Source organism: Ictidomys tridecemlineatus, chromosome 8 (genome assembly GCF_052094955.1).
Source record: "Ictidomys tridecemlineatus isolate mIctTri1 chromosome 8, mIctTri1.hap1, whole genome shotgun sequence".
In the NCBI taxonomy this organism is placed as follows: Eukaryota; Metazoa; Chordata; class Mammalia; order Rodentia; family Sciuridae; genus Ictidomys; species Ictidomys tridecemlineatus.
The window spans coordinates 82,615,501-82,630,586 of record NC_135484.1 but is presented as its reverse complement, the minus strand read 5'-3'; the positions used below and the strand labels follow the sequence as shown (position 1 = coordinate 82,630,586).

General features: G+C 34.2%; 1 protein-coding gene across 6 annotated transcripts in view; it reads left to right on the top strand.

The window, feature by feature from the left end:
• Window positions 1-15,086, top strand: part of Senp6 (SUMO specific peptidase 6) — a 109,526-nt gene that overhangs the window by 60,222 nt on the left and 34,218 nt on the right. For all 6 annotated transcript variants that reach the window (XM_021720222.3, XM_013365207.4, XM_013365208.4 and 3 more), the window contains 2 exons: window positions 2,788-3,175; window positions 9,292-9,521. In XM_021720222.3, the coding sequence (XP_021575897.1) occupies window positions 2,788-3,175; window positions 9,292-9,521 (618 nt within the window). The remainder of the gene's footprint in view (window positions 1-2,787; window positions 3,176-9,291; window positions 9,522-15,086) is intronic.

The following is a 15,086-nucleotide window of genomic DNA, read 5'->3' as shown; positions in this document are numbered from 1 at the left end:
ACGTAGGCATGTTGCCCATTTACTACTTAATACCTTAGAGTGTGTTTTTTTTTTTCCCCTAAAGGATATGTGAGACATTCTCTATAATCAGTGTATAACTTGCAAAATTAAAAAATGCAAAATTACCATCTGTTCCCTAGATCCCATTTATATTTCATCTAAATAATGTCCTTTATAGGTATAAGATCTAATTCAAAATAATGTTATTCTTTCAATCTGAAATAATTCTTGTCCTTTATAATCTTGATATTTGTGAGGAGTATAGGCCACTTACTTTATACTTGAAAGTCGATTAACCTGATGTTTCTTCATAATTTGTGTCTTTTCTTTTATGATGTGAATAATGTACACAAAAAAAAACCCTCACTATAATCATTTCATAGCACATCAGGAGACTCATGATGTTCATCATTGTTCACATCAATGATAATATTAACTTTTACCTTAGTTAAGATTTTTCTTATTTATTTATATAGGCATAGATATATGTCATTCTTACTTTAAAGTTATAGTGTTTAACTGTTGTTACTTATTTTTATGCTTAAATTGTTCCAGATTTGGTCCATATTGTCTCTTCAAGCTGATGGTTGTCTTTTTTTTTTTTTTTATTGATTGTTCAAAACATTACAGAGCTCATGATATATCATCTTTCATACATTTGACTCAATTGGGTTTTGAACTCCCATTTCTACCCCAAATACAGATTGCAGAATCACATCTGTTACATACTCACATTTTTACATAATGGCATATTAGTAACTATTGTATTCTGCTACCTTTCCTATCCCCTACTATCCCCCCTCCCCTCCCCTCCCATCTTCCCTCTCTACCTCCTCTGCTGTTGTTCAATTCTCAAGGAAGAGCATGGTTGTCTTTTGACATAAACCCATCATTCTTTGAGCACTTCTTTCTTTTTGGTATAACAGGATGATCTGGGCCACCTTGTTTTTTCTCTCAGTCTTAGAGTCATACATTTTCCCAAGGAGCCTTTTTTCTTTTAAGTAGGGGGAAGCTATTGGTATACAAGTTAATGCTCATTGATATTGAGTGTAAGTTTGTAGGCCCTTTCAGTAGACAAAGCTTGGAAATATATGTTGATGTACATATTAATATTTAATAACAATATTTAGTAAACAATAAAATCTGTGAGTTCACATTGGTAACCGAATCTTGGTTTAGCTGTTCCCATTTTTCGTAATAATAACTTTCTTTGACAGTGAGAAACCTGAGTCCCATCCCTAATGTATTTACTTATTTGTTCACTTTGCTTTATCTCTCTCTATCCCAGTCTTCCTGGCTTGCAGCCTAGGCTTGTTTCAGGCCCTGCTGGCTTAGCCATTGCTTAGCCCAGGTAAAGGAGAAAAGCGCCTCAAAACAACGTCCTTCCTCTGGTGAACAATCCAGCCGAAACCTTAAAATCTGTTTTAATTTTTAAAATAAATCTTCCTTCTTTTACTATTACTTCATTGCTAATTTTTCTTATTTTCTTAGTGTAAATTAAGAGTTATAGCCAGTCTCTATGTAATCTTTAAATTTGTAAAAAGGTTGGAGGCTTTTCTTTTTTGTTTATAATATACGAAACTTCATACTATGTGTTGTTTATAAGAAAATAGGATCTATGTATTGAATGGAATTAAACATCTTTAGGGTATGTAATCAAAATAACATTGTCTCAGTGATGTCTCATCAGAGAAAGAAAGGCTCATTCTTATTAAGTACACTTTTTGTATAGAGACTTGCTGATAGTATGTGATGTGTAATTTATAAGTTTTTGTTTTGTTTTGTTGTGGTTGGTGCTAGGGATCAAATTCAGAGCCTCAAGTATGCTCCCAGCCCTTTAATTTGAAATTACTTGGTTTCATAAAAGTTTTTCACTGACCAAAAGGAAGGAAATGAGATTCTAATAAAAAATTTAAGGTTTTTTTTTTAAAAAAGAGATCATAGTTTTTATGAAAATTTAATACTTTTTCCTAAAATTAAGTGGCACTGAGTCTCTAGGTTTTAGATCAGTTGGTTGATAAAATTATTAATCTACAATTTTTAACTTGAAAAATTTAGTATCTAATACAGTTGAGATGATTTGCATTTTGTTCCTAATTACTGCAAAGAGTTCCAAGATAACGTATTTTTTAACAGATGAAAGTGTATGGTAAACCAGGCACTGTGGCACATACCTGTAATCCCAGTGGCTCTGGAGGTTAGGGCAGGAGGATAGTTAATTCAAAAGTCAGTTTCAGCAACTTAGTAAGGCCTTAAGTGAGACCCTAACTCTAACTAAAATATAAAATAGGGCTGGGAATGTTGCTCAGTGGTTAAGCGCCCCTCCCAAAAGTGTTTGCTATAGGATATATTTCCTTCTATATCTTAGTTCTGAGTGTTTTAATTGGGATGTACTTTTCTACATTAATGAGCTACATCCCTAACCCCCTCAGGTTTTTTTTTTTGTTTGTTTGTTTTTTTTTTTTTGGTGCTGGAGATTGAACCCAGGACCTTGTGCATTCTAGGCAAGTACTCTACCAACTGAGCTATATCTCTAGTACCACCCCCCACTCCCTGCCCCATTATTAACTGCAAAATTAGCTTATACATAGCTGACTACTGGATTGGTCTTGAAATTCTTTACAGCATTTTGATGCTAAATCTCAAGTAATGTGCCTTATTCGGGATCTCATAGTAGTCATGGTAGTGATGGGGGAGGGAAGGACTTAAGTTTGAAACGTTGAGGGTGTTCCTTGATGTTGAAGTAAAACCACATTTTTTCTTTCTTTCATTTTTTTGGAATTTAAGGTTTCTGAACAGCGTGAATGTTGCCCAAAATGTGGAAAAGAGAAAGAAAATCAGTCCAAATGCCAAAGTTGTGGTATTAGTTTTCGTAATGATTTACAAAGAAACTGCAGACAAGCTATAACTTTAAATGAACCTACTGGACTATTATTAAGAACGTCGATACATCAGAATTCTGGAGGACAGAAGTCACAAAACATAGGATTAACAACCAAGAAGTTTTATGGTAACAGTGTGGAAAAAGTTCCAATTGATATTATTGTGAATTGTGATGATAGTAGAAATAATTATTTACAGACTAATGGAAAAGTCATTTTACCTGGGACAAAAATACCCAAAATCACAAACTTGAAAGAAAGAAAAACAAGCCTGTCAGACCTAAATGACCCAAGTAAGTATTCACTCCCTCTTCCCCGCTTTTTTGATTCAAACTCCTAGGTTCAATAATTCTCTTATACCTCAGCCTCCTTAGTAACAAGTACAATTGGCATACACTATCACACCTAACATAATTTTACTCTTTTTAATATTGCTATATCTATCTAATACTTTCTATATTTTGTTTTAAATTTGTGAGCATGTTTCAGAAGTATAGTCTCAGTGTATCTTTGTGCCAGTTATGTAATATTTTGGGGAGTTAAAACATGTCCTCACAGGGCTGGGGTTGTGGCTTAGTGGTAGAGTGCTTGCCTAGCATGTTTGAGGCACTGGGTTAAATTCTCAGCACCTCATATAAATAAATAAGGTAAAGGTCTATTGACAACTAAAAGAAAAAAAAATTTTAAATGTCCTCACAATTGTGAAAATAACTGACTTTGTTCGTCCTATCCATCTTCTATTATTATTTTTTAATTCATTCTAATTATTTATACATGACAGTAGAATGCATTTGACACATTGTACACAAAGGGATCACAATTTCTCATTCCTCTGGCTGTACATGGTGCAGAGTCACCCCAGTAATATAATCATACATGTATATAGGGTTATAATGTCCATCTCATTTCATAGTCCTTCCCACCCCCATACCCCTTTTCCTCCCCTCACTCCCCTCGGCCCAATCCAAAGTCCTTTGCCCCTCTCCCCCAACTCCCCACCATTATAGATCAGCATCCAATTATCAGAGAAAACATTTGATCTTTGGTTTTGGGGGTTTGGCTTATTTCAGTTAGCATGATTTTCTCTAGCTCCATCCATTTACCTGCAAATGCCATAATTTCATTCTTTTTAAAGGTTGAGTAATATTCCATTGTGTATATATACCACAGCTTTTTAAAAAAATAATTTTTAGTTGTAGATGGACAAAATATTTATTTTTATGTGGTACTGAGAAACCAAGTATCTCACATGTACGGGGCTATGGGGCAAGTGTTCTGCCATTGAGCTACAGTCCCAGCTCCATACCACAATTTCTTTATCCCTTCATCTGTTGAAGTGCATCCAAGTTGGTTCCATAGTTTAGCTATTGTGAATTGAGCTACTGTAAACATTGATATGGTTGCATCACTTTGGCTATAAACTGAGGTGTCCTTTGGGTATAAACTGAGGAGTGGGTTAGCTGAGTCAAATGGTGATTCCATTCCAAGTTTTTTAAGGAATCTCCATAGTGGTTGCACCAATTTACAGTCCCACCAGCAATGTATGAGTGTACCTTATTCCCCACATCTTTGCCAACACTTGTTGCTTATATTCTTGATAATTGCCATTCTGACTGGAGTGAGATGAAATCTTAGAGTAATTTTGATTTGCATTTCTCTAATTGCTATAGATGATGAATATTTTTTCATATGTTTGTTGATTAATTGTATTTCTTCTGTGAAGTGTCTGTTTAGTTCCTTAGTCCATTTATTCATTGGGTTATTTGGTTTTTTTTTTTTTTTTTTTTTTTTGGTGTTTTTAAGTCTTTTGAGTTCTTTATATGCCTGGAGGAGATTAATGCTTTATTGGAGGTGCATGTACTAAAGATTTTCTCCCATTCTGTAGGCTCTCTCTCTCCATGTTATTGATTGTTTTCTGGGGCTGAGAAGAAGTTCTTTAGTTTGAATTCATCCCATTTATTGATTCATGATTTTACTTCTTGTGCATTAGGAGTCTTTTTAAGGAAGTCAGGTCCTAAGTCAGCCAACATGATGAATATTTGGGCTTACTTGTTCTTCTATTAGGCACAAGGTCTCTGTTCCAGTCTTTTTTTTTTTTTTTTTTTAAAGAGAGAGTGACAGAGGAGAGAGAGAGAGACAGAGAGAATTTTTAATATTTATTTTTCAGTTTTTGGCAGACACAACATCTTTGTTGGTATGTGGTGCTGAGGATCGAACCCGGGCCGCACGCATGCCAGGCGAGCGCGCTACCGCTTGAGCCACATCCCCAGCCCTCTGTTCCAGTCTTTGATCCACTTTGAGTTGATTTTTGTGCAGGGTGAGAGACAGAGGTTTAATTTCATTTTGCTACGTAGGGATTTCCTGTTTTCCTAGCTCCTTTTGTTGAATAGGCTGTCTTTTCCCAAATGTATGTTTTTGGCATCTTTGGGGAGATCACATGTCTAGTATGAGATAACTGTATTTATGTGGGTTTGTCCCTCTGTGTTCTATTTTGTACCATTGGTCTATATGTCTATTTTGGTGCCATTCCCATGATGTTTTTGTTACAATAGCTCTGCAGTATAGTTTAAGGTCTGGTATTGTGATACCTCCTGCTTCATTCTTCTTGCTAAGGATTGCTTGGCTATTCTGGGTCTCTTATTTTCCAAATGAATTTTATGATTGCCTTTTTTAGTTCTATGAAGAATGTCATTGGGATTTTATAATAAGAATTGCATTAAATCTGTACAATACTTTTTGGTAATATGACCATTTTGACAATATTAATTCTGGCTACCCAAGAGCATGTCATCCCATCCATCTTAAGTTCTAGAGAGCACAGGCTTGACCCCAGTTGTAGGGTCAAGTGCTACTTATGCCCAGTTTTCTGACTTGGATCAAGTGTTCCCACTGATAATGGGCTGTTTGGGGTTTGTTTGTATTTTGGTACAGGGGATTAAACCCAGGGCACATTACTGCTAAACTACATCACCAGTTCTTTTTATTTTGAAACTGGGTTTCACCAACTTGCTGAGGTTGGCCTCAAACTTGCAGTCCTCCTACCATAGCCTACTGAATGATTGGGATTACAAACATGTGCCATTGCACCTTGCCCACTGATGGTGGTTTTAAGGGAATAAATACCATATAAATGCCACATAAGCATAGCTCAATAAAATATTTGACAAACAGGACTCAGTAAAAAGTGTTCCTCCCTTAAAAGTTTATCCTGTCTTTGGACATGTGCACGCATTTTTATTTTGTAAAAAATAATAGCAAAAATTTTGAAAACAATGAGACTGGTAGAAATTATAGACTATGTAGCTGTAGAGACAGAAGGGGAGATCACATGTAAAGTGTAATTTTCCAAGATCTTTAAGTGAATAAAGCAGGTACAAACAAGATTGTATGGTGCAGGGATGAATAGTTTTTACATAGATTAACAAAATTAATAAAAAAAATATTTGTTGAATGAGAGGAAACAGACACTGGAGATGGATGTTAGATTTCTCCAAATAGAAATTGTTTTGTTGATTTTACTTAGGAACCATGTAAATATTTTACATAATTATAAAATGAAATTACATATAAAATTTTTTAAAGCATAATTTAAGAAATTAATTTAATTGTATTTTGGTAGCTTGAACATATTGTTTCAGATGAGTTTAAATTGAAATAATATGGTGTGTATATCTAATGATTTTAAGGTTAAGCAGAACTTCACAGAAATCCTAAGTCTATTCAGTAATATTGTTATTAACAACATTGGTATTGGGGCTGGGATTGTAGCTCAGTGGTAGAGCGCTTGGCTTGCACTTGTGAGGTCCTGGGTTCAATCCTTAGCACCACATAAAAATACATAAATAAAAATGATGATATTGTGTCCACCTACAACTAAAAAAAAATTAAAAAAAAACAATATTGGTATTGTTTTTTATAAACACATGTATATGAATAAAAGAAATAATTATATTATTGTTTCAGTGTTAGAAAAAAAGAAATATTAAAGTAAAATCAAGGAATCCAAAGTCCTAAAACTTTACATTTGAATTGGAGATAATGTGAATTTATTATATATTTAATTTTAAACATAAAATACATGTATCCTAACTTTACCTTTAGAAAGTACTTATGGTACACACCTGTAATCCCAGCAGTTTGGAAGGCTGAGGCAGGAGGATCGTAAGTTCAAAGGCGGCTTCAGCAACTTAGCAAGGCCCTCAGCAATTTAGTAAGAACCTGTCTCTAAATAAAATATAAAAAGGGGCTGGGGGTGTGGCTTAGTGGTTGAGTGTCCCTGGATTCAATCACCGGTACCAAAAACAATATAGAAAAGGCTTAGAAATGGTAAACATCCCTGGTATAGAAACGAACATGCCTTTAAAAAAAAAGATAAAGAAAAAGAAAGAATGAACAATATTTTTAGGCACCATTTCCTACTAAAAATAACCAGAGTTGCTCAGAGAAATGACTTTATTCCAGGTTAACAGTACAAAATATGAGATAAACCTAGATTATCAGTCAGATGAGGAAGCGTGAAAGTGGTCAAAACTACTACAAAAGAACTAAAATGAAAGGACTCCCAAAGTAATGGAAGTACTTAGGTCACAAAGAGTCATTACTACTAGTCATTGAAATATTTGAATATATTAAAATCAATTAATTTGTTATAATACTCCCCTTCTCTTGAAAGAAAATTTCTCCATTAGTTATCTTTCTAAGGGTCCCAAAGTGGTATTCTGAAAACTGGTAAATAAATGGAGAAATTAAGAATTTTTTTCTGTACCCCAGGAATACAAATCAAGTTTCATTTATCCCTAGCTGGGCAATGTAGGTGTAAGCCTGTAGTCCCAGATACTTAGGAGGCTGAGATAGAATGATAGAAAATTCTAGGCCAGCTTGGATAACCTAGGGAGTTCCTGTATCAAAATAAAATATGTTCAACAAAATGTTCAACATCTCTAGCAATTAGAGAAATGCAAATTAAAACTATACTGAGGTTTCATTTCACTCCAATCAGAATGGCAATTATCAAGAATACAAATAACAGTGTGGGCAAGGATGTGGGGAAAAGGATACACTTATACTTTGTTGGTGGAACTGGAAATTGGTGCAACCACTCTGGAAGGTAATGTGGAGATTCCACAGAGAAAATAGGATTGGAACCACCATTTGAACCAGTTTCCCACTCTTCAGTATATATCCAAAAGATTTAAAATCAGCTTACTGTAGTGATCCAGCCATATCGATGTTTAGAGCAGCACAATTTATAATAGCCAAGGTATAAAGCCACCTTTCAACAGATGAATGAAAAAAGAAAATGTGATATTTGTACACAATAGAGTATTACTCAGCTGTAAAGAAGAATGACTTTATGACATTTGCTGGTAAATGAATGGGTCTAGAGACTATCATGCTAAGTGAAATCAGCCAATCCCAAAAAACCAAAGGTCCAGTGTTCTCATATGTGGAGGCTAATCCACAATTAGCGGGGGAGAGAGAAGTTCAGTGAAGTCGACAGGAATAACAGGAAGAGAGGAAATGGGAAAAGGAAAGACAGTGGAATGAATATGACAAACTTTGCTATATACATATATAAATATAGTACAATAAATCTCAATGTTGTGTACATACACAAGAAATTAATTAAAAAATAATAATTATGAGTAAATGGCAGAAAGAGTGGAGAGAAGGAAGGGGAAGGAGAGGTACTGGGGTCTGAATTTGTGCTTGTATAATTATGTCAAAATGGATTCTACCATCGTGTACAACTAAAAATAACCAAGAAAAAAGAATTAAAAAGGGCAGGGGATGTAGCTCAGTGGTAGATTGCTTGTCTAGCATGCATGACTCCCTGGGTTCAGTCCCTAATACCAAAATAATGAAACAAAACCAAAAATATCCTCAACCCATATTAGTGTGAAGAGGAGGGAGGGTGTTATTTTTTGGTAAGTCACAGAATAGACGTCTTCTAGCTCAGAATGAAATGAGCAGAAAGAGTTGGGGGGAGGTGTGAAGAAGTTTAGAGTATAAGCCCAGAGAACCCTGTATTAGACTGCTCAGGCTGCCATAAAGAATACCCAGAGGGCTGGGAATGTGGCTCAGGCGGTAGCGCGCTCGTTCGATCCTCAGCACCACATACCAACAAAGATGTTGTGTCTGCCGAGAACTAAAAAATAAATATTAAAAATTCTCTCTCTCTCTCTCTCTCTCTCTCTCTCTCTCTCTCTCTCTCTCTCTCTTTCTCTCTCCTCTCTCACTCTCTCTTTAAAAAAAAAAAAAAAAAGAATACCCAGAGTAGGTGTCTTTTAATTTGTTTTCTCACAGTTGTGGAGACTAAAGTCCAAGATCAAGGGTTGAATTGTAGGTTTAAAGAACTGCCCTTATGGGAACTCATAATATAAATTATGAATTTTCTTTATGATTTTAGTCATTTTGTCCAGTGATGATGATGATGACAATGACAAGAATAACAGAAGAGAGAGCATATCTCCTCAACCTGCTGACTCAGCATGTTCTTCCCCTGTACCATCCACTGGAAAAGTAGAAGCAGCACTAAATGAAAATATCTGCAGAGCAGAGCATGAACTAAGAAGCATTCCAACAGAATCAGAATTGAATACAGTTACATTGCCAAGAAAAGCAAGAATGAAAGATCAGGTACTTTTCACACTTGTTGGTTGACTTGTTTGTTCAGATCAACATTTTCCTGCTAGGATGTAAATATTTTCTTGGAGGGCAATTTGACAGTTCAGTAGAAGAAAAAAATTGATTATTTAGTAATCGAGACTTTAAAGCTACTTGGAAAGTCATTTCAGAAGACATTAAACAGTGTAAAGATAAGATTCATTAAACTAAAGGCTCAAGTATAAAAATTCAGCAAGAAAAGAAGTGTTGACTAAATATAGGTTGAGTGTCTCTCTCTTTTTTTAATATTCATTTTTTAGTTTTAGGTTGACACAATATCTTTATTTTATTTTTATGTGGTGCTGAAAATTGAACCCAGGGTCTCACTCATGCCAGGCGAGCAAGTGCACTACCACTTGAGCCTCATCCCCAGCGCCTTAGGTTGAATGTCTCTTATCAGAAGTATTTGGAACCCTAAGTGTTTCACATTTCAAGTATTTTTGTATTTTGGAGTTTTTGCATGTATATAATGAGATATCTTGGGGATGGACCCAAGTCTGAACAGGAAATTCTTTTATGTTGTATACATGCATTGTGCAGAGAACTTCCTAAATAATTTTACATAATGTGCCCATGCTTTCACTAAATCCATCACTTGAGGTCAGGTGTGTGGAATCTTCCAGTTGTAGCATGACGTTTGCATTCAAAAAGTTTCCAATTTTGGATCATTTCTAATTTTAGATTAGAGGTACTGAACTTGTATAAGGAGATTTCTTGTAAAATCTAGAAGACAGGGAAAAGTCATTTTAACTTATTTGCATTTTACTATAATGTAATTATATTTACTTTCTACTATAGGAAAAATTTCAAGATGTTCCCATGGAAAAGTAACAAATTTATAAATGAAAGATACACTGAGAAATATTTGAAATGCAGATGACATAAAACTTTAATGCATATAATAGACTTTTTTTTTTTTTTAAAGTTAGTGGATAGAAAGAAAATAAAGGCTAGGAATAGACAAAGAGAATATTCAGACACTACACCACCACATGAAAAGTATAAATTTAGTAAGGAAGTATAAATTAAAGAAAATAAAATATTGTAACTATATACTAAACAGACTAGCAAAATTAATTGCAAATCAATTCAAAATGATATGTACTGCTGGTGAAAATTCAAGGGAAAACATACGTTACTAATTTGCTTATAGTAAAGAAAGTTACAGTGTCCTTTGGGGAAAGCAAAGTAAAAGCATACTAAAAAATCTTAACCATATACTTTTTTAAAAAAGATATTTTTTTTAGTTGTAGATGGACACAATACCTTCATTTTATTTATTTATTTATTTTCATGTGGTGCTGAGGATTGAACCCAGTGCCTCACACGTTCTAGGCAAGCACTCTACCACTGAGCCACCACCCCAGTCCCTTAAACATACACTTTCAACCAAATAACTAAATCCCTAAAATCCTTCTTAAAGGAATTCCTGCCCCCTCTCCAGTTTGTAAGGCTATATGTACAAGCATGATTAATGTATTAACAAACAACTGCAAACAAAATCATTGTCCATTAGTATGGATATGAATGAAGAAGTTATGGTATAACTGTTTGAAGCAGCCATTGAGAGTAAAAGTTAAAACTCTATCAATAACTTTTAGAATTTCTATACAGTACTGTTGAATAGGAATATCCCCCCAAAAAGAACATTTGTTATAAAATAAAATCTTATATGTTAAAAAATGACATATTTGCATAGATATGTCAGGGTTCAGAGGAAAATACTTGGACTTGGTTCAGATGGGAACCTGAAACCCTGTGCAGTGGCACATACCTGTAATCCCAGCTACTGGGGAAGCTAAGGCAAGAGCATCTTGAGTTTGAGGCTCGCCTGGGCAACTTAATAAAACCCTGTCTCAAAATGAAATTTTAAAATGAGCTGGTGATATATCTCAGTGGTAGAGCAGCCCTTTTTAAAATTTCATTTTGAGATAGGGTTTTATTAAGTAGCCCAGGCTTAAGTTTTATTAAGTTCCCCAGTACCACCAAAAAGGAAAAAAGGCTACAGGCTGAAGAAATGAAAAAACTACTGTAAGGATATATTTTTATATAATCTTAGGAAATGCCCTTCTAAAGATGAGATAAAATTTCTTTAATTAATTGAAAACCAAACATAAGTGTTCCAAAATACCATAAATAGAATTGGATAGGTAAATGCAAATGAGGATATAGGGAATTATTTGACAAAGTGTAAATTGATCTTTTGTGTGTTAATTTTTTAAAAGCCAAGAAATAGAAACAAACTATTGAAAAGTGAATAAAGAAAATGAATGAATTTCAATCAAGGTAGTAATCAAAGTAGAGAATATGAAATTAAAGTAACCTTTTGTTAACTATCCAGATTGCTGAAAATTTTAGAAGTATGACAGGGTCTCTTGGTTAATGTTTGAAGATGTGAGATGTTGGGTTTGTAGATGGTTATAACTTTGCTGGAGGGCAATTTGGCAATAATTCTAAATATGTGTATGTAGTGAGCTGTAGAAATGCTCATTGGAGATAGAAGTCAGATGTTCAACGTAGAAGCAGTTCAGTTAAATAAATAATGGATTTCCGTATGGTAGAATTTTTAGTTGAATAGTTTTCAGACTGATGCATTGAACCATACATAAGTGTTCTCCAGTACTCTTCTTAGAAAGAAGAGATAAATACTCTGTGGAAGCAAATGGAACACTCAGATTCTAGATTTAATGACTTTACTATGGGATTCAGCTGGAACAGCTCTTAAATTATCTGCTTTATTTATTTCTTTCATTGGAAAACATTATACTAAAACTAAATAAGTGAACTGTCAAACCTGTCTAATGGGTTTCCATTAATAATTTGGCATATTCTTGATAAATAGTTGGTAAACCTTGTGATAAACTCTTAGTAAACCTGAAAAATCAGTTTACAAAATCATAGAGATATATATGATAATCACATTTGGTTTTATTTCTTTTTTATTTATTTTTAGCACACATAAGACTTACTAATGGAGTACCATGTGATGTTCCAGTATATATGAACATTGTATAGTTTTTAAATTAGGTTAAACATGTCTATGTCTTATCTCCTAAAACATCTTTTTCTTTATGGTGAGAACCTTGGAAATTCTTTATTCTAGGTTTTTGAAATGCATCTAGGTTGTGTTATCATTTGTAGTCATCCCACTATGCAGTAGCAAACCAGAACTGTTTTTACTCCTAACCATATCTTAGAACTCACTGACTAACCTTTCCCAATAATACTCTCCCTAGCCTCTGCTAACTATTATTCACTATAATTTTCTATGAAATCAGCTTTCTGTGTGCCAGATATGAGTAACATTCAGTGGTTTTATGTGCCTGTCCTATTTCATAAACAGCCCCGCATGATGGGAAATGCCTCATAATCCCAGTGGCTTATGAGGCAGACACAGAAGGATCACAAGTTCAAAGCCAGCCTCAGCAATTTAGTGAGGCATTCTTCAACTTAGTCAGGCTCTCAGCAACTTAGTGAGATCCTGTCTCAAAAAATTAAAAGGGCTAAGGATATGGCACAGTGGTTAAGTGCCCCAAGTTCAGTCAAGAAAGTAAACAACCATAACAACATAATGATTTCCAGATCTATCCATATTGTAGCAAATGACATAATTTTTTTCTTTTTTTCTGGCTGAATAATATGTCATTGTGTATGTGTACCACGTTTATCCATTTATCAGCTGATGAACACTTAATGTGTTTGTATTTCTTGGCTGCTGTGAATAGTACTATGACAAATAAAATAGTACCTGCTAGGCAGATGTCTCTTCAACATGCTAATTTCATTTTCTTTGAATAGATATTAGTGAGTGGGATTTCTGTATTATATGTAGTTTATTTTCAGTTTTTCAAGGAATCTCTGTACTGGTTCCATAATGGCTACGCAGATTTACATTTCCACCAACAGTCTACAGTTTCCCTTTTTCCATATCCCTGTTCTCACTTACAATCTTTTAAGTCTTTTTGATGATAGTTCTTCTTACTGGAATAAGATGATATCTCATTATGATTTTGATTTTTATTTCCCTGATAGCTAAGGATAATGAGTATTTTTTAATATAAATAAACCTGTTGGCATTTTGCATGTCATCTTTGAGAAATTTCTGTTCAGGTCTATTGCCCAGTTATCAATTGGAATATTTGGGTTTTGTGTATTTATTTTTGATTTTGTTGTTGAGCTATTTGAATTCCTTAGATTCTGGATATTGACCCCTTATTGATATATAGCTTGCAGGTACTTTCTTCTGTTATTTAGGTTACTCTTTGCTCTGGTAATAGGTTTATTTATTTTTTATTTTTATTTTTTGCTGTGCAGAATCATTTTAGTGTAAAAGCCCATTTATTTGGTTTGGCTTCTATTGCCTGTGCTTTTGGGGTTTGTCCAAAAAAATTCTTACCCATTCCAGTATCCTGAAGCATTTTTCTTTTTTTTTCTTTTTTCTTTTTTTTTTTTTTTTTTTTTTTTTGCTAGTTTTATAGTTTAAGGTCTTAAATTTTGATTGTGAATACATTTTGAGCTAATTTTTGTATATGATTTAGACATAGGGGTTTAGTTTCATTCTTCTGCTGTTACCATTTATTGAAGAGACTATCTTTTTTTTAGGGTGTGTTTTTAGCCCTTCTATCTAAAATTGGCTGGGCATGTTGGTGCATATCTGTAAACCCAGCAGCTTGGGAAGCTGAGGCAGGATGATCATGAGTTCAAAGCAAACTTCAGCAACTTAGCAAGGCCCTAAGTAACTCATTGAAACCCTGTCTTTTCTTTAAAGGGCTGGGGATGTGCCCCTGGATTCAATCCCTAGTGCATACATACACACAAAACACACACACACACACACACACACATGCCTATAGAAGCAAGGGTTTATTTCTAGGCTCTTGATTGTATTTTCATTAGAATATGTGTATGTAGTGTGTGTGTTTTGCTAGGGATTGAACCCAGGTGTTGTACCTGTTAGGCTAGCAGTCTACCACTGAGCTACATCTGAGCCCCAAATGTCTATACCATGATGTTTGATTACTGCAACTTGAGTATAATGCCTCCTGCTTTGTTTGGCTGGGATTGTGGTTTAGCGGTAGAGCGCTCGTCTAGCACTTGCGATGCACTGGGTTCCATCCTCAGCACCACATGCATCACATATATATATATATATATATATATATATATATAATATATATATATATATAAATAAATATTGTGTCCAACTACTTCTAAAAAATAAATATTAAAAAAAAAGTTTACCTTGGCTATTCAGGGATTTTGTGGCTACAAAAAAAGCTAGGTCATTTTATCTACTTCTATGAAGAATATTATTGGTGTTTTAATAGAAATTGCATTGAATCTTTACATTATTTTGGTTAGTGTGGGCATTTTAACAATATTAATTCTTCCAGTTCATGAACATAGAATGTCTTTCCCTTATTTTATGTCCTCTTTAATTCTTTTGTTTTTCTTTTAATTTTATTTATTTTTATGTGCTGAGGATCAAACCTAGGTCCTTGCATGTGCAAGGTGAGCACTGTACCGCTGAGCCATAAT